Source organism: Nannospalax galili, unplaced genomic scaffold (genome assembly GCF_000622305.1).
Source record: "Nannospalax galili isolate Female #2095 unplaced genomic scaffold, S.galili_v1.0 scaffold889, whole genome shotgun sequence".
Classification (NCBI taxonomy): domain Eukaryota; kingdom Metazoa; phylum Chordata; class Mammalia; order Rodentia; family Spalacidae; genus Nannospalax; species Nannospalax galili.
Window position 1 is genome coordinate 930,864 of NW_008360167.1, and position 20,184 is coordinate 951,047.

The following is a 20,184-nucleotide window of genomic DNA, read 5'->3' on the forward strand; positions in this document are numbered from 1 at the left end:
ACTAGTAATAATCAGATACATAGAGATTAAAGACACATGTGCAAACATGTAAGTTTTAGTAGCATTAAAAATGTAGGAAACAGAATATCTTAAAATGAAATGGAGATCTTTTTTAAAGGTTAAAAACTCATTCAATTTTATGTCTTACAGGGTTTATACTGAGTTCAATATTGTATAACTGTATTAATTCAACTGTGAACCTAAAAATTTACAGCCACCTTTGAAAAAGATGTATCCTTGCTCTGGAATGTGTTACTGAGTATGTTAAAGCTGTAATGAAATGCTTCTTCTAAAAAAATATAAAGCGCATGTTTGATCAAAAAAAAAAAAGTACAGTACAGTACATACAGAAGTCAGTCTCCTCATCGCCACCAACTATTATGTAGGACCTCTGTGCAGGTGCTGCCCTTACATTCAACTGACAGCATAGTTTTTTTCACATCAGCATTACCCTTAGTATGTAGGAAGTACCTTGATACTGATATTAAGACACCTATAACATCACTAGGCAACACAGTTTTCAGCTCTGTTATAACCTTGTGGCAATACTATCATACATCTGTGGCTGTCACTAGCCCAAACATCATGATGTGGTACATGGGTGTGTATATTGTATAATGGAATATTATTTGGCCAGTAAGAAGAATAAAGTCCTGATACACAAATGAACCATGAAGACATTAAATGAAATGAATCAGACACAAACAAATAATACTGTATGATTCTATTTATGAAACACCTGGAATACATAAATTACATCATAGAATGTGAAGGTAGATTGAGTTTAACCAGCGGGTGAGGGAAAGGTCAGGTAGAGAGTCACTGCATAATGGTTAAAAGGTTTCTGTTTGGGCTGATGAAAATGTTGCAGAAATTAACAGCAGTGAAGAGTGCACACTTAAAATGGTTAGAATGGACATTTTAGGCTGTTTTATCATTTCAAAAATTAACAACATAATATTCCAAAAGCCTTTAAATTATATGTTTAAAGTGGGTAAGACATATAGTGTATGAATTGTGTCTCAATAAAGGTGTACCCTGCCAAGAGTAGTAAAGTCCTCAGAGAAACTTTCACTGCACATCCATCCCGCCCCTGCACTGGCGTCTAAGCCTCTCCTGACATGCTCACTGGCTCAGGCATGTCACAGCGCAGCTAACCACTCTGGGCTTCACTTGGTTTGTCAGCTCCACACCAGACCTTCGGGTTCCTATAGGCAGCCCCTGAGTCCTAAGGGTTCCGAAAGGCTGGTCCTGAGTCCTTCGGGTCCCTAAAGGCTGGTCCTGAGTCCTTCGGGTCCCTGAAGGCTGGTCCTGAGTCCTTCGGGTCCCTGAAGGCTGGTCCTGAGTCCTTCGGGTCCCTGAAGGCTGGTCCTGAGTCCTTCGGGTCCCTGAAGGCTGGTCCTGAGTCCTTCGGGTCCCTGAAGGCTGGTCCTGAGTCCTTCGGGTCCCTGAAGGCTGGTCCTGAGTCCTTCGGGTCCCTGAAGGCTGGTCCTGAGTCCTTCGGGTCCCTGAAGGCTGGTCCTGAGTCCTTCGGGTCCCTGAAGGCTGGTCCTGAGTCCTTCGGGTCCCTGAAGGCTGGTCCTGAGTCCTTCGGGTCCCTAAAGGCTGGTCCTGAGTCCTTCGGGTCCCTAAAGGCTGGTCCTGAGTCCTTCTTTCAATTCCCAGGTGAAGTATCTAATCCAGTGGTTTGTACAGTGTGTGCTCAGCAAATGTTTGTCAGATTCCTAAGCTATTAAGTAATCTATGTGATCCAAAGTTTGTACTGTGAGTTGTCTGAAAAGACTGAACTGAAGCCTTCATGCTCGCATTGTGAGTCCTTTGCAGACAGACACAGCCACTTCACCTCCCCCAGAAACTGTTTACATTACATGGGATAAATCTGAGTTACACCGGCTTGACTTTATCACTGCCAGGATTTAATAATTCAAAAAGAGTTCTGCTTATTTTTTCTCCCCCTTTCTCCTCTCCAAAAAACCCACCCATGCCATCGTCTAGGCTGAATTTGAGTCCACGCTCTAAGAAGAGTAATACATGAGGAAATATAAAACAAAAATGACTGTACACATGTGGTCTCATAATCAAGTCCCCAAAAGATCAAAGAGCACATTCATAGAGTCTGGTCACAGACTGTTTTCCTGTATTTACCCGCTCTGAATATAAAGTCAAATTCCACGAATACAAGCCGTGTAAATTGCATTTGCTATTCAAGCATTGCTCTAAACTCTCCTCATACACAGCAAGATCAATGCCTGCATATGCTATGATGCCTAATAAGTTGCAAACATAGCCTTTGTTAAAAGCCCCAAACCCTTCATGTTTCAAAATCTTCTTGGCACAGCCAAATATTCCAGAATATTGTCCAGTTTTGGCTACAGCCAGTCTGGTTTTCAAAACCTAGATACAAAAGAATACAACACAATATCAACAAGATAATCTACTGGTATCATAATAAAATCCATTGGCAAGGATGGTAAGGGAAATGGTGCTGTAAAGGATAACGCCAGGTTCTCCAGCTTGGAGCATAGGATAGGGGAGGAAGGGAGGTAGGAATGTGAGGGTATTCGTTGAAATGAAGGATATGAAAGAAAAAAATGAGTGCTGAATTAGGATCCTATTTTGAGGAATGTTTGGGGCACTATAAGCAATCTCCAGGGGCTGGGGAGTAGCTCAGTCTATAAAGTGTCTGCAGCAGAAGCATGAGGAACTGAGCTTGATCCCCAGAACACACATAAAAGTGGGTACTGAATGAGGAGCCTTTGCTGAGGGGTGTGCGAGGGAATATAAGCAATCTCTAGGGACTCGTGACTCTGTCTACAAAGCACTTGCAACACAAGCATGATGACCTGCATTCAATCCCCAAAACGCACACAAAATGTTAGGCATGGTGGTGGACGCTTGTAATCCAGCACTAAGGAGACAGAGACAGGCAGATCTCTGGGGCTTGCTGGTCAGTCAACCTAGCCTATGAATATGCGCTCCAGGCCACTGAGAGACTCTGTCTCACAAAACAGGGTGCGGGGCTGGAGAGATGGCTCGGCAGTTAAGAACTGATGGTTCTTGCAGAAGACTCGGGTTCGAATCCCAGCACCCACATGGCAGCTGACAACTGTCTGTAACTCCAGTCCCAGTGGATCTGACAGCCTCTTCTGTGTTCTGCCGGCACTGCACAACATGGGTGCACTTACCTACATGCAGGTAATACGCAGAGACACATAAAATAAAAATAATGAATAAAATATATTTAAAAAAAAACAGTGCGCAATGCATCTTGAGAAATGACACCTTGGGCTGTCCCCTGGGGCCCGAACACTCACATGTATACACACACACACACACACACACACACACACACACACACATCTCTACTGTCATGCATTCCACAAAGAAGTTCAAGTTAAGAGCATATTGTATTTAGATCTTACTGTTACTGAAAACCCCTACTGTAACCATAAACGTGCTCATATCTACAAGATTATTTTTGCTCCAAAGCAGAATTTGGCAAACATTTTCTCTAAAGGCCAGGCAGTAAATATTTCAGTCTTCTCGGGCCTAAAATGTAAGGTCTCTGTTAACATATTCTTTGCTTTTCTTTTGTATTTTCCTACCTTTTAAAAATGTAACAAACCATCTTAGCTGAGGCTGTACAGAATGGTCTACAGGTCCATGGCTTACTTACCAGCCCATATTCTACTGGTAGAAGTCCAGGTAGGATTATCATTAAAATCAAAGCCAGCGCTTCCGTCATTAAGTTTATGATACAGGGACTCTCTGGAGAGGAATGCGAGTTATAATTTATACCAGCACTGTGACAGCCAGCCTCAGAGATGGTCCCCATGGTCCTTCTTCAGGCATGCTCAGTTTTGTGTGGTTCCCTCCCACACAGTACCAGGGTCAACATGTTTCATGTGACAAACAAGACACAGTGAAAGTGACAAAAGACAGCAGCTTTCACCTCTCCTGACCTCCCTCACGCTCGTATCATGAAGAAGGCTACCATATGGTAGAGACACACAGACGATCTGGAAAGGCCTCCACGATAAGGAACTGAAGCTTTCGGCCAATAGCCAGCAAGGCATGGAACAGCCTCATGAGTAAGCTTGAAGGCAGATCTACCCCAGCTTAGCCTCTAGGTGACTGCAGCCCTGGCAGCCCTTGACAGGAGGCTTCAAGAAACCTGAAGCCACGGAAACCCAGCTCCACTACTCTTGAACTCTGGATCCACAGAAATGAGCAATAACAAATGCATATTATTTGAACTGCTAACTCTAGGCTAACTTACTACACAACTATAGCTTGCCAGTACAAACACGTCACACCGTCAGACCACACAATGGTACTTACCTCCATGGGATAAATAAAAGTCTGTGCAGTTGCTCCAGCAATGGATCCAGAAATAAATCTCTCAAAGGTTCCTATTTTTTGTCCTTCCTCAGTAAGCAACTTCTTCTACTGTATAAACAAATTTTGAAATACACATTAACAGCTGCTAAGACACCCAAATACATTGAACCTTAACCATGATGATTTAGGAGATGGGGCCTTTGAGTAATTATGGTTAGATAGGTTGTAAGGATGGAGCCCTCAGGAGAGAACCAACATCCTCATGAGAGGAGACATTCGAGGGCTTACCCTCCACTGAATCACACACTGAGGCCATCTGACAACAGAGTGAGAAGCCAGGAAGAGAGTCCTTACTAGAGACCCAATTGACAGCCCCTTCATCTAATATTCTTCAACCTCTGGAACTGTGAGAAATAAACTTTACTTGTTTTTAACATGCAGTTTTTAACTACACAGTTGGTGGTATTTAATATGGCTTCCCAAGGTAACTAAAATAATGACAAAATGGGTGGAGAGATGGCTCAGCAATTAAGAGCACTGGCTGCTCTTGCAGAGCACCAGGGTTTGATTCCCAGCACCCACATGGAGGCTGACAACCATCTGTAGGTCCAGTTTCAGGAGAATCTGATGCCCTCTTCTGAACTCTGCAGGCATTGCATGACATGGGTGTATTTACACACATGCAGGCAATATTCTCTCTCATACACATAAAATAAAAATAATAAAATATTTTTAAAAATGGTCATGACAAAATACAAATCAGATCCTAAAAATCAATTCATTTATAGTGTGATAAGCTGCCTCAGAATACATCCCCTACATTAACAACCTTAGCATAAAAGCAGGGCGTAAATGCTATTGATTTCGTTTCCTATGTGCTAGTTTCCAAATAAGATTTCCACCAGGCTAGGCATTTAGCTCTGTGGTAAAGCATGTGCCTAACACATGTAACGTCTTGAACTCCAATCCCAGCACCAAAAAGAAAAAGTGAACCAGACCAGACTTCCACAGAACATAGACATTCCACAGGCTGGACCAAACTGTCCCTTTGCCGAAACACAACACTGTTTTTTCCTAATGTACAGGAAAAAAAGTGGAATCTATAGTTGTCCATAATTTTAAGTATCTTCTCATATTTTCTTTTTAAAAGATGAATTTCCTTTCACAAATACATGTAACTATATGACAAACAAATATTAGCCAAACCACTTAGAAAATACTTTTCATAGATATACAGTAAATTATACTAATGTGCCCACCCCAATACCTCTCTGGGTGGCCACCAGTATAAAGCAACCCAACAGAGCTGATTAGACTAAGGTACAACTATGACCCAAATGAAGCCCCAAAACTAACTAAACAGGTAGACCCAGGGTGGAACCACCCAGCCGTGTGGCTCTGAGCAAGTTCATGAACATATTCAAGTTGCACTATCCCTGGTCTAGGACAGCACTACTTATGTCACATGGCTATTGATAGGATCAAATCAAGTAATAAGCACAGTACAATTTATCACCTTGCTAGGGACACAGCAAATGTTCACTAGTTATTATTATTACTACTAATATACTACTAATATATTGTGTTTTTACATTGTGAAAAAAAAAAAAAAAAGAACTCTGGCCTGAACAAAGACTGTGGCCAGGCAAACAAGATCCCTTCTCTCAAGAGTGTGCTATGACTCCAGAGAGGCAGTCAGTCAATGGCAGCAAAGAAGCCAGTAAGAGCAGAGACACATGTGGAGAGGAGAGGGCAGGGGGGCGGGGGTCTAGCTGCTGGGCTTCTTGAAGGATCATTCCCTTGGAGCCACATGCCCCGCCCCTTCAATGACCCTCATTCCTAAGCCAGCCAGTTGCTGTCCCTTGGGATCCGAATTGCCCAATGACTACAACAACACAGGATGGCTCATCCTAGCAAAGGTGTATTTCCCTGTTCATGATAAAAATCAAACATGTTAGTATTTCATGAAGTTCCTCAAGTAATAGACATTCTTCCATAAAAGGCACTTCCAAAGGTTCTGTTTCCTGAAAAGCCAGAATGCTACATACAGCTGCCCCTCTGCAAGGGTCCTAGTAATTGTCCTGTCAGGTTACCATAATTATTAAAGAGTTTGTTTAAAACCTTCATGCAATGCCAACAATGGTGAAGCACAACTATATACTCAGTGCTTGAGAGGCAGAGACAGAGAATCACAAGTTCAAGGCCAGACTAAGCTACATAATGAGATACTGTCAGGAAGGAAGGGAGGGGCCAGGGGGGAGGAGGGAGGAAGAGAGGGAGGGAGGGATGAACATATGAACGAACTTAGTTTTCATGAATATAAAAGGAAATATGTAGCCGGTTACGGTGGTACATACCTTTGATCCCAGCACTTGGGAGGGAGAAGCAGGCGGATCTCTGTGAGTTCGAGTCCAGCCCGATCTACATAGTGAGTTCCAGGACAGCTGGGGCTACAGGGAGACCCTGTCTCAAAAAAGACTTAAAAAAAAAAAAAGGAACTATGAAAGCATTATTCACATCTTGTAGCCCCTGCACACATTCACAGCACCTCTTAAAAACAGTAAACATTTATCAATTAGTGAATAATAAATAAATTCATGTTTGGAGCTCCTGGGGTTCCAAACCTGCTCTCCACAGAAAGCAGAGTTGAGAACAGAGAACCTGTGAAGAGTCTGACACTGCACCAGCCACTTGACATAAGGACAACAAACTTAGCACTCGCATTAGAGATGTTAGAGATGAGGTACCAGCCAGGGACTTTAGATAGCTGACCAAGCCTACAGAATCTGACTTTCCTAAAGGAGACCTTCCTGGACTTTCAAAGCCTCCCTCAGAGTCTTTTTGTCCATCTCCCTTCTCCCTCCAAACATTCGTGAGAACCCTCTCTTCACTGGAATGCATCCTTCTTCCTTAACACCACTCCGTCCCTCCCTCTTAGGAAAGGCCACCATTCTTAAAAACTCAGGGAGAAATAAAGACCAGCAAGCAAGAACACCTTGCTATTCCTGCCTACCCCACAAAAACCTCCCCACGGCTGTTTATGTCCCCTTTCTCCCGCAGTTGGTAAAGAGTATTCTTGTAAACCAAAGGGAGCTTCTAAATAATCTAAATGATCTCTAAATAGAATTTGTTTCTCCTGTAGCCCCTTCCTACCCCTCCACCCCCCCTCACTTCCTCTGAACACCTGTTGCATCTATTAGCCTCTCCACCTGCAGGTTACCCGTTCCCTTGTCCTGCCATGCTTCCTTCAGCAACAGTAGCACTAAATCAAAGCTCTCTCCATCTCGAACCCATCACCTTCCCCCTCTTCCTTTCACCATCATAATCCCAGAGAACGATGTCAAAGTGGTTCAGTTCTTCAGTGTCTTCACATGTGAATCACTTTTAGCTTGTTTTGGTACGGTTCATGATCTCTTCATTTCACTATAGCATTTATAGTAGTTTACTTATCTTTGAATTGGCAAATCTTAAAAGACAGGCTGTATTTGTCACCATCAGCATGTGACCCTTCGTGAAACCCTTCTCTTTCCTAGAGTCTCTCTTCCTCTGCCTGCCACCTCCTCCTCCTCCTCTTCTTCCTCTTCCTCTCTCTCTTCCTCTCTCTCTCTCTCTCTCTCTCTCTCTCTCTCTGAACATCCTCCTGTCCCTTTGGCTTTTGCTTTACATCCCCACAGATACTCAGCTGAGACTCAAAATCATACTCAGCTCGTCCAACACGGAACCTGACACTGTAGTCTCTGTGTAAAGCTGCTCAATTTGGTCATCACCGTCATCCTTGGTTCATCTCTTTCTGACCTCCCTGCCCAAGCAGTCAGTGAGTTCTGCTGATTCTATTTCCAAACCATTTCTCAATTCATTCTTGCTTCTCCAGTCCCTACAGCTATCATCTATCCTGAGCTCATCTCCCTGGGTCTAGTCCAGCCTCACCCTCCGCCAACACTTCCACATCTTTTTTTTTTTTTTTTTTTTGCCACATGGTCTTCCTTAAATATAAATTACACATTTTACTTCTCTGTACAAGAAACCTCAACACTCCCCTACCATATTCAGGAGGAAATCTAGATTCCTGTTACTTTCAACTCCTGCCTGTCTGTCCAGTCTGCCTTTGTCATTGTCCTTGTAGAAACTCCACTGGAGGCTCAGGGAACGGCCTGCTGCCTCAGTAAAGGACACTTTCTCATACCCACATTTCTGTCCCTATGCTACTTGAAATGCCCATCTTTCCTTCCATCTTAGTGGCTGGAGATGGGTTCTGACAGGCTTGAGCCCCCATTCAAGCCCTGGGGGTTCTTTTCACTCATTCAGTAGGGACTTCCTGGCACTTGGGAAGGTGCTGGGAATATAAACCTGAAAACAAACAGCTGCAGCCTAAGGAAGCCCACAGTTTCACAAAAGACACTGACTACTGCAGTTCACACTGAATTCAGTGTGGAAAAGGATGAAAGGAAGAAACTCTGGAGATGCAGGTTTCCTGGAGGAAGTAACTCCTGAATAAAGCATTAAAGGACAGTTCACCACCGTGACATACAAAGAGGAACCTGTGTGTGTGTGTGTGTGTGTGTGTGTGTGTGTGTGCGTGTGCTGGAATAGAAAGGTCTGGCAGAGGAAGGATGACTGATGTTTTGGACATGTTGAGTTGAGGTGCCCTGGGAGAGAGACACAGAGAGACACAGAGAGATGGGGGGAGGGGCACAGAGACATACAGCACACAGGACAAATATATAGGTACAGAGAGAAAGAGAAAAATATCAGAATGGAGGGCAGTTAGTACAGAGAGAGATGCTGAGATCATAAGAACGCTGAACTACACTGCTACTCCATCAACAACACAACAGCCCTGCTGTGATAACGGATGAGGGCAACCCAAGCAATACCCAGCCTTGACGGTGTGTGTAAGAAATCTACATCTCCAGGGGAAAACATCCTTTGCTTCATTTTCTCACCTAGCAATTCAATGACCAAAACTTATCTGAATCCAGAAGGTGTCTAGGCCTTCTGAGAACTCTGAGAATATATGTGGCATAATATCTGATGTGGGAGACAGGCTTGAGCTTAAGGTGAAAGTCTTAATGGCAGCCATACAGCAGGCCCGAGGCAACGGCTCGACCACTGGAGCCACAAGGAACACCTTGTGACATTTGCTCCCATTGGCAGATCATGAGACTGATGCCTAGAGCTCGCCACTTTCTAATCACCACTCTTGGAATCAAGGTATCCTTCTTGCTGTACTGTGATAGGATGCTAAACCTGTTATGCTAATAAGGTATCCTACCTGCTGTGCTGTGATTGGACCACTACCCCTATATAAGCTTGTGCCTTCCTGCAATAAAGCAGACCTGTGTCACTGAACCTGGTCTTCTGCCTGAGTGCAGGGGGAAGCCAGACCCTCCCTTCTGGAGCTTTTCCCATTAAATTCAATTCCACTCACACAAAGGAATTCATCCTCATAGTTTTATTTCCAGGGATTCAAAATAAATAAGTTACAATCATATCTTTAAGAGCCACTTAGAAAAGAGAGGGAGAAATGTCTCTTTATAAATAATATTATGAAATTCAAACTCCCAGAATTTAGTTGTGAGGAATAGCAAGTTCAGTTCTAATCTCCCCTAAGAAACTCCTCATGGAGTGTGTAGGAAAGAATCCCAGAGCACTGCGTGCTAATCTGCATTGATTCAGTTTACTAACTCCTCTTTGCTAATAACTTCCACAGATGGTAACAATTACCTGTTCATAGGCCCAGAACTGAACAGCTGTCTCAGGAGCAATTTTAATGACATTTGTGCCATTTTCTCTCCAAAGACAACAGATTCTTCCCTCTTTCACCATCTGCTGAAAGCCTCCAAATATATTCATGGATTTGGAACCATGAACCAAAAAATAAAAGCAAAATGTTATAAGATATTGCTGCATATTATTGATCTATTTCTAAACCAACTCTCTAGTCTCTTTCCAATATTGTTTATAACTCCCAAAAGATATATTTGAAAATATAATATGGAAAGTTTGAGAAATTACATAATGATGGAAGAGATTATTTCTATATCTAAAACTAGGAATAATTGGTATCCCCTATATAGGGAAGGAGGGAGGGAGGGAGGGATAGAAAAGGAAAAAGAAAGGAAAGAAGGAGGGAGGGAACAGAAAGAAAAATGAAATTATTATAAATAATATTCATAAGAGAGCATGAGCCAGATTATGTATTAGGCTATAGAATACCTTTGAAATAAAAAAAAGTATACCACAGGTAATATAATACTCCCTCCTTCAAAAACCTAGAACAGACATGACCTACAAGTGAGTCTCAAAACGACTTGGATGCACATAGTCCACAATCAAAAAGAAAACCTGCACCTTCCGTAACATATCTCAAAGTCTCTCTAGGCAATAAATTCATATCCTATACCACAATGAGTGTTGCTGAATCACCTGGCTTATACAGTATATGTGGTAGTCGTCTAAATACACTATATCCATGCAGACATACGGAAAGTGATTAAATCTACTAAACCGAAAGCATGTTCGGTATTAGCTGTTCCTCTGGTAGATTCGGCCTATACAGAATTACTGATGACTCCTACTTAAAAAAGAAAAGATGGACCAGGTAGAAGCCAAAAGTCAGCCATCTGACCCCAGTAAAATGCAGTCTATCAGAGGCTAAGGCATGGCGAGATTCTCGGACGATCCACACACTCTGCCTGTTGTTGTCACACAATAATTCCAGGAAAGAGAGACTAAGATTCCACAGCAAGGACAAAAGCAGGCCTGTATTTGGTACTTCCCTGGACTCGGTCCTCTGCACTTCCCTGACGTAGCTAATTTGAATCTTTATCTTTTTCCTCTAACCCTGACCATGAGTCTGTCATTTAGTGAGTTCTGGGAACCTTTCTAGTGAAGTATCAAACCTGAAGGTGACTCTGGAAACCCCTTCGAATTTGTGAAAACTAAAGTCTAAGAAATCCATTTTATTTTAAGTAAATAAGCTTCACAATAAAACATGACAAAGGATAAGACGTATATATGTTCAAGCTTTCTCAATTTTTAACTGTTCCCAAAGAAAAAGACATATTAATTTCCTCCCCTTTTTCTATAGAGCGCTAAATTCCCTAAATAAATTTTGGGGTTGGATACATTATGAATGAATGATAGATTAAAATATTATCAGAAATCCTTTTGCTCAAAAAAATTTTTAGTAAAAAAAAAGTGGGGCAGGAGAGATGGCTCAGAAATTAAGAGTACCTGCTGCTCTTGCAGATAACCCAGGTTCAGTTCCCAGCAGCCACACAGGATCTGACACCCTCTCTGGCCTTCAAGGGCATCGCACAACAGGGGTGCACTTACATATGTGCAGGCAAAATACTCAGACACATAAAACGAAAATAAAGAATTAAAAAATTTTAATGTTTTTAAGCAACTACCCTATTCCCCTAGGTTACTCCATTGTACCAGTACTTACAGAGTTTACATATTATAGCTATCCTTGCTAGATACCCTTATTCGCACTCCAGAATGAAGGACTCATGTGAAAGCCCTAGGCTCTGGTGATAAAGATAGGCTGATCCTCATCTACTTTCTAATAAAGGAAAATTTAATTCCTATTGCCTCACTTTCCCCATGTTTAACATGAAGATAAATCACCTACTTTACTGAGCTACCATGGGTAGCACATGGGTTCCCATTGTGTGCACAACTGAATATTCTTTCTGTTCCCTTCCTCCTTCTGGCTACGGCCAGCCTAAACCAGCAAACAGCAAAGTCTATCTATAATTCAGGTCTTTTTCAGCTAACCTCAGCTTTAGTATAAAGTTTGGTATAATTTTAGAAGTTACATCCTTCTCACTAAGATTCTAAAAAGAAGGAAAACAACTTACTGAGAAGCTTACAATCATGGCTAGAGATGTGTGTTTGTGTGTGTGGTGTGTGTGTGTGTGTGGTGTGTGCGTGTGTGGTGTGTGTGTGTGGTGTGTGTGAGGTGTGTGTGTGGTGTGTGTGGTGTGTGTGTGTGTGTGTGGTGTGTGTGTGGTGTGTGGTGTGTGTGTGGTGTGTGTGTGTGTGTGTGGTGTGTGTGTGGTGTGTGTGTGGTGTGTGTGGTGTGTGCATGTGTGGTGTGTGTGTGGTGTGTGTGGTATGTGTGTGTATGTGGTGTGTGTGTGTGTGTATTTTTCAAGTTTGTTTAAACTGAATTTTTGTGTATTTCACACAGGACATCTCAATCACTCTAATCATCTTTATACCCCCATCCCCACCGGCACCCTCCCATAGCCCCCACTGGAGCCCATGTACTCTGTCATCCCTGTTAAGGCCCACTGTGTCAAGTCAGTGTCCCCAGACATTCCCCAGTACAGGTCCATCCACTGAGGTCTAGTCAGCCTATCTAGAGTCCCTTGTTTTAGGAAGATCAGCTCTTCTTCCCCTAGCAGTATTAGTTGCCAATATTTCTTCATATAAGATTGGGATCTGCTATTCATTTCCCCAGTTCAATGCTGGGTTTTTGTCTGGCTGAGTTTGCATGGGATTTGTGTATGCTGATACCACTGCATGGCTAGAGATTTTTAAACCAACATTTGAAGTCACAGAATGTCAAAGATTAAAATTTCATCACATACAAGTACCAACAATTTAAAGTTTAGTGGAACATTACCAAATACTTAAACATGGGTTGTATTTAGTGTTAATAGCAATAACATACAATTTTTAAAAATATATATTTTGTTCATTATTTTTATTTTATGTATATGAATGTATTGCCTGCATGTAGGTAGGTGCACTTGTGTCATGCAATGCCAGTGGAAGTCAGAAGAGGGTGTTGAATCCCCTGGAACAGAAGTTACGGATAGTTGTTAGCCACCAGGTGGGTGCTGGGAACCAAACCCAGGTCCTCTGCAAGAGCAGCCAGTGCTCTTAACCACTGAGCCATCTGTTGAACCCCAACAATAACATACAATTTTTAAAGATAGGCTGAGACATTAACATTCTTACAGCAAAGGCAGGCACAGAACTGAGCTCACCTGCATCATGAACTTGAGGCGATCCAGAGGGGCAGTACTTGTCCTGAAGACTGCGCCAGCCACGCCTCCTGCCAAGAGCTGCCTCCACCACTGTCCGGACTTTTTCCCATCTTCCGTGAACTCATCGGGAATAATTAAACTATCCCCTATGTCAACTCCCTGGGAAGATAATAAAAAAAAAAAGATCCCCATGCTCCTCCAGTTGAAAATGGAAGAACCCTGAGATGAATTGTGTTATGTTACTGTTAAAACCAAGTTTCTTCCTTAGGATTTATAATGAGTCAGTCTGAACACAGATGATTACAGTCTAGTCACACCAGACATAATGCAGAGTCAACTCACAAGAAACAGGAATTAAAAATTACCAAGTCACCAAACCAATACTCACAACTTTCACCTTTTTTTTAACAGATTGGGTGATTTTTATTGGTCTAAATGACACTGAAAGGGCATTATTTTATGAGACACAAGTGAATCCCTTTTAGGCACATCTCATATACTAGAAAACCATTTAAATTGGTGAGATCTTTGAATGAGCATTTTCTTATTCTTCAAAGATACTGTAACTTAAAAACTATACCCTTACCATACTCCGTATTATATTATAAAGTATGTGTAAATTCAAAAGTTTAACTTTGCACATAACTACCCCTACACTTGTTTTCTACATACTTTAAGAAAATGTTTCATAATTATAACATTTTTTTTGGTCTTTTTTTTTTGAGACAGGGTCTTCCTGTAGCCCCAGCTGGCCTAAACTTGCTATGTAGATGGCTGGCCTTGAACTCAGAGATCTGATCTGCTTGCCTCTGCCTCTCAAGTTCTTGGATTAAAGGCATGCGCTACCATACCTAGCCAATTAAAATACTCTTACAACTTAATTATCTAAATGATTTGCAGGGTATAATCCATTGATAGAGCACTTCCTTAACAGGCAAGAGGCCCTGGGATTAATCCCCAGCACCACACACACACACACACACACCAAAAAAGACCTTGACATAAAAATTTAGTGGCAAGAATGGAAAGTAAAGAGCTGTGCTTTGGTCATAACACTCTCTTCCTTCATTTGTTATCAATAAAATGGACATACAATTATAGCATTAAGTGTTATCAACTATCACCAAAGATACAACACAAAGTTCACACAGTATTAAATTTACCTAGACAATTAAAGTACTAATATAGCATTATCTTATAGTAAGAATTGAAAATTAGTAGTTTTATATTGCTCTGTGTAAGCTTAGACATTGTTACTACTGGCAATGTGAACTTGGTTTATCGAGTGCTTATCAAATACACTTCTCTCCAAATATAGAAGACAAGCCGACTGGTAGTGGGGTGGGGGATCCTTCTTCAGGTTCCCAATGGCCTTGAGGAACAGATTATACAATAGAACTTAATTTATACCAGTATATTTTAGCATAATATTAATGAAACAATTACAACGAAATCTTGTGACATACACACTGGTAGAAAAATGCCAAGCAGATGAGTCAAAAGATTCTGTAGTGTTCAATGATTAATACAAATGCCTTATGACAGATGAGTCAAGGCAGCCTGACTAAATAAGTCAAAGTCCTGAAAGGGACCTGTGGCGATAGCATCCTTAACCATCATAAAGTACAGAGATTATGTGGGTAATGTATATTTGCAAAAAGTAAAGTCCTCTAACTTTTAAGGCTCCTCACAGCAGAATCTTTAAATACCAATAAAGGCTGCATAGTTGATTCATCAAGGTGGGACTTCTTCCAAGTTTTAAGAATAATTGCATTTAGCCAGTCACAGCAGTACAAGTCTTAACTCCCAGTGCTCAAGAGGCAGAATCAGGAGAATCTCTGTGTGATTGAGGCCACACTGGTCTACAGAGTGAGTTTCAGGCCAGCTGGGGCTACATAGAGACTCTGTCTCAAAAAAAGGAAAAGAAAAGAAAAAAAGAAGAACAATTGCATTTATGCATTTATGCCATCTTGGGGACTTCAAAGGTACTCTATACATCTGTGCTTAATAGAATAAGCAGCATTCTAGACCATGGGGACTTAGGCTCCAGACCCAGAAGTGCTCTCCAGTGGCAACTATTGTAAACTAGAATTCCTGTTAAGAAGCTGTGACTACAAAGACTGATTGCATGATTAGAAATCAGTGATGTGGAAAATTGGAATGTTGCAAGTCTACAGCAAAATTATCTCAGGCTATCTTTAACCCTCTTAATGGCCATTAGCTGCCCACCTCTGTATGTAACTTAACATCCTTGTGATTATTGGTAAATCTTTTGGAATGTATAAACATGAACAGCCTCAACTATCCACCAACCCAAAGGCTAAGAATGGCATCAGACGGCACTGAGACTTTACAGTACAGATATCACCACTTCACTGTAACCCACCTACTTGATGTCTCCTCAAATGTATTTGAAAAGTATCTTGATTTATGATTTTCTTTGTTCTGTTACTATAAAAACTTTGTGAAAATGTTACCATTTTGGAACACAGAATTGAGGTGACCAAGATTATGTTCCCAGACCATGGTCACTCATTTAGCTACAAAATAAATTATCTCTTATCTCCCTTGAATAGAGAACTATGTTGCATTGACATCATTATATCTGTGGCTTACAGTTCCAAATCAGTAACAAATACACAAAGCAAACTTACAGTAGAGTGTTTCCAGAAATGGATAATTTCCTCAATGCCTGTCACCACGTTAAATAAGTAGTCCCTCCATTCGTTCCAATCCACTGTCATTGTCCCATCAGAGTCAATGCTGAAAGTTAAAAAGATTAAAAGAGCATGATAACTTGATGAATAGAACTAACAGTATTGTCCATTTTACAGAATGACTATATCTTTTCCAACTTAATATCCTTATGAAATGTAAAAATCCCACTGTTGGACTTGGGATGTAGTTCATTTGCTCTGCATGCCTGAAGCACTGGATTGCATCCCCAGGAAAAACATCCCATTCACAGTGGTAGGTTGTTGGAAATAACATCATATATTTTATGGCCCTTTCAGAGCATCTTAACAACCTAGAGAAAAATGGATCCACATATCATAAAGAAAGCCCATGGAAGACTTCCTTTAGCATCTCAATCACTGAGACACAAAAACTGGACAATGAAACATTGGGAATGGATTTGTGGTTCATTTTTTTCTCTCGCTGGCTCAGGAAGTTATTTATTAACATGCTAACATTGAAACATTTGGATGTGATTTTGAAATAGACTCAAAATATGCTATGAGTTTTCTTCTCTAATTTTCAGCAAGTTAAGAAAATTATCAATGATTCTAAGAAACCAAATTCTTGATTTTGAATTTTAAGACATTCTGGCATCTCATTTTCAACTTTAGGCTTAATATACATCTCTCTAAATGCATGAGGGACAAGACAAACTCAGTTTGTTTACAAGCTTCTTGACAATTAGGCCACTGGCCACTGGTATCAGCTTTTCCTGAGAGCAATGCAGAATCATGCAAGGATTTTCACTGTCTAGTTTGCCAACATTTTCTTTAAATTTGTATTTACGCCATAAATGACATTTCTCTCTCATTAACATGTCTGCTCTTGGTATTATAGTTACAGCAGCCTTGCCAAAAGGACTGGACAGTACATTTCCACATGCTGGAAATGGACATAGACCTGTTCTTTCAGAGTTTTCAGAAGCTCTCTGGAAGTAAAGTTTATTTTCGAGAGTATTTTAACTACTAGTACAATCTATATAATTGTCTACTACTATTTTTTATTGACATAAGTAGAGCGTGATGGGTCATTCTAGTAGAGACCCAGCTCAAGATGTTCCAGAGAGAGATGGAAATGAGGACTTAAACAGCAACTGGGATATTTTAGCAAAGCATCTAGCTGCTGTCTGCCTGAAGCCAAAGAACTTGCCTGAGGCTAATTTCTTTGGTGAAGGAAATTTCAAAACAGCCTAATGTTGAGTCGCTGGCATGGTTATTGATGGTGAATTTTATGCAGCTAATAATTATGACTATCATAAAATGAAAAAGAGCAAGTGGGGCAAAAAGAAATAGAAAATATACAATTGGTGGGGCTGGAGGGATGGCTCAATGGTTAAGAACACTGGTTGCTCCTGTAGAAGATCTAGGTTCAATTTCTAGCACCCACATGGCAGCTAACAACCATCTGTAATTCCAGTTCCAGGGAATCAAATGCCCTCTTCTGACCTCCACAGGCATTGCACAACACAGGTGCACTTACAGTCATGCAGACAATACCCTCATACACATAAAGTGAAAATAATAAATAGTAGTAGTATCAAGGATAGAAAAACACACTCATCCTAACAGAGGCAGGAAAAGTCTTTGACAAAATTTTGCATCGCCTCATGATAAAAGCCCCAAGAAAAAAAGGAATAAGAGGATCATACTTCAACATAATAAAGGTTATATGTGACAAACCTATAGCCAAAATTATACTGAATAGAGGAAAATTGAAAGAATTTTCTCTAAAATCAGAAATGAGGGGTATCATCTGTCCATACTTATTTAATGGTGTTTGAAGTCTTAGCTAGAGAAATAAGGCAAGATTAAAAAGTAAAAGGGATACATATAGGAAAAGAAGTCAAGTCACACTTATTTTTAGATGATATGATCCTATACTTAAAAGACCCTAAATATTCTACCAGAAAACTCTTAGATAGTGGGATACAAAATTAACATAAAAAATCAGTAGTTTTTCTATACCAATAATAAATATTCTGAGAAAGAAATCAAGAAAAAAGTCTCATTCACAATAGCTACAAAAAAAAAAAAAAAGACTAAGAACAAAGCTAACCAAGAAAATGAAAGATCTCTAAGAGGAAAACTTTATACACAAATACTGAAGAAAGAAATTGAAGGCTTCTCGTGGTCATAGACTGGCAGAATCAATATTGTTAAAATTACCATATTACTAAAAACAATCTACAGATTCAGTGCGATTCTCATAAAAATTCTATTGGCATTCCTCAGAACTTAAAGAAACCATCTTAAAATATTTGGAAGCCCAAAAGACCCCAAATAGCTAAAAACAATCCTACATAAAAAAGAGTAATGCTGGAGGTAGTCTGACTTTATACTACAGAATCATAGCAACAACAATAACATTGTGCTGACACAAAAACAGACACATAGGTCAAAGCAACAGAGTAATCAGAAATAAACCCATCACTCATCTAATTCTTATCAAAAGTTAGCCTCTTCAACAAATGGTTCTGGGTTAAACTGGTATCCACATGCAGAGGACTGATATTAGGCCTGTTCCTCACACTGTACAAAAACTAATTCAAGGGATTAGCATTGTGGCTCAGAGGATAAAAGTGCTTGCTGCTCCTGCCCTCAGGCCTCTCTTGGGGTAAGTCTATCGCACAGCCCTCCACCCCTCGACTCCCCAGCCGCATTCACCCTCCCATCTCCCCCACTGTTCTCTACTCCTAGCTTGGGCCCTGTGCCATTCCTAGTCTTGGGGCCCCAGACACCTGGGGACCCAGTGCTGCTTCCTGATCCTTTTCACCCGGGCCAGCTTGGTACCTTCCTTGGGCCCCAGGAGCACTGCCTCTGGACCCGGCCCGCCCTCACCTCTCTCTGCTTCCCTGGACCTGCACTACCGGCTAACTCTCCTGGCTTGCTCGCCTATCCTCAGGCCTCTTGGGGTGGGTGTATCATGGAGCCCTCCATGCCTTGACTCCCCTGGCCTCATTCACCCTTCCATCTCCCCTGCTGTTCTCTATTCCTGGTTTGGGCCCCGCGCCATTCCTGGTCTTGGGTCCCCAGACAACAGGGGAACCGGTGCTGCTTCCTGATCCTTTTCGCCCAGGCCAGCTTGGTGCCTTCCTTGGGCTCCAGGAGCACAGCTTCAGGACCTGGCCCCGCCCTCACCTCTCCCTGCTTCCCAGGACCTGCACCACCGGCTAACTCTCCTGGCCTGCTCTGCTGCCCTCAGGCCTCTCTTGGGGTAAGTCTATCATGCAGCCCTCCATGCCTTGACTCCCCCAGCCGCATTCACCCTTCCATCTCCCCCGCTGTTCTCTACTCCTAGTTTGGGCCCTGTGCCATTCCTAGTCTTGGGTCCCCAGACACCTGGGGAATCAATACTGCTTCCTGATCTTTTTCACCCAGACCAATTTAGTGCCTTCCTTGCACCTCCCTCTACTTCCCTGGTCCTGCAACACCCACCAGCCTCTTTCTGGGGCTGCCAGCCTCTTTCTGGGGCTGACAGCCTCTTTCTGGGGCTTTGAAGCTTACCTTTCCTCTCCCTGATCCTTTGCATCCATTACAACCCAGCTACTCAATCCACTCCCTGGGAAATTTTGGGCTTATTTCCACCCCATCTGCCTTTGCATTGCTGCATGGCATGGCCATGGCCAGGATCTCAGGTCAGTCCAACACCAAAGTTGCTGAGGCCAAAATCATTCTTAAGATTCCAGACCTAAGGAGAAAGTCTGAAAACTTCTGACCCACATTGGAATTGGGCCACCGCGGAACTCCTGAAGACAAAATCAATCCGGCCACGACAATGTAAAATCAAAAGAGAGAACCAGAAGCTTAGACGAACCAGCTCTTCATACCCAAAAAGTAAACCACAAAGACACATAAAGTTCAAATAAAGAAGCAGAACTAAACTTGAAGGCCCGAGTATCACACAAGAGTCAGAAATTACAAAAGAAATTCACATGTCAAAATCACAGAGAAAAAATAATAACATGAAAAACCAAAATAACATATCCCCACCAAATACCAGTAATCCTCTAGAGGAGCACAATGAGAAACCCCTAGAGACAATGCAGGACATGGAACTCAAAAGAACAATGATGAATATGATAAAAGAATTCAGTGAATTT

The 20,184-nt window shown here is 41.7% G+C and overlaps 1 protein-coding gene and 1 pseudogene across 1 annotated transcript; both read right to left on the reverse strand.

Moving 5' to 3' along the window:
* LOC115068609 overlaps positions 1-20,184 on the reverse strand; it is a 55,326-nt pseudogene that overhangs the window by 9,740 nt on the left and 25,402 nt on the right.
* Positions 1,990-4,449, reverse strand: LOC115068610 (calcium-binding mitochondrial carrier protein SCaMC-1-like). The gene is made up of 2 exons (XM_029559192.1): positions 4,342-4,449; positions 1,990-2,394 (listed from the first exon to the last, which is right to left on the reverse strand). The coding sequence occupies exons 1-2, from the start codon at positions 4,345-4,347 to the stop codon at positions 2,095-2,097; spliced, it is 306 nt and encodes a 101-aa protein (XP_029415052.1). The 5' UTR covers positions 4,348-4,449; the 3' UTR covers positions 1,990-2,094.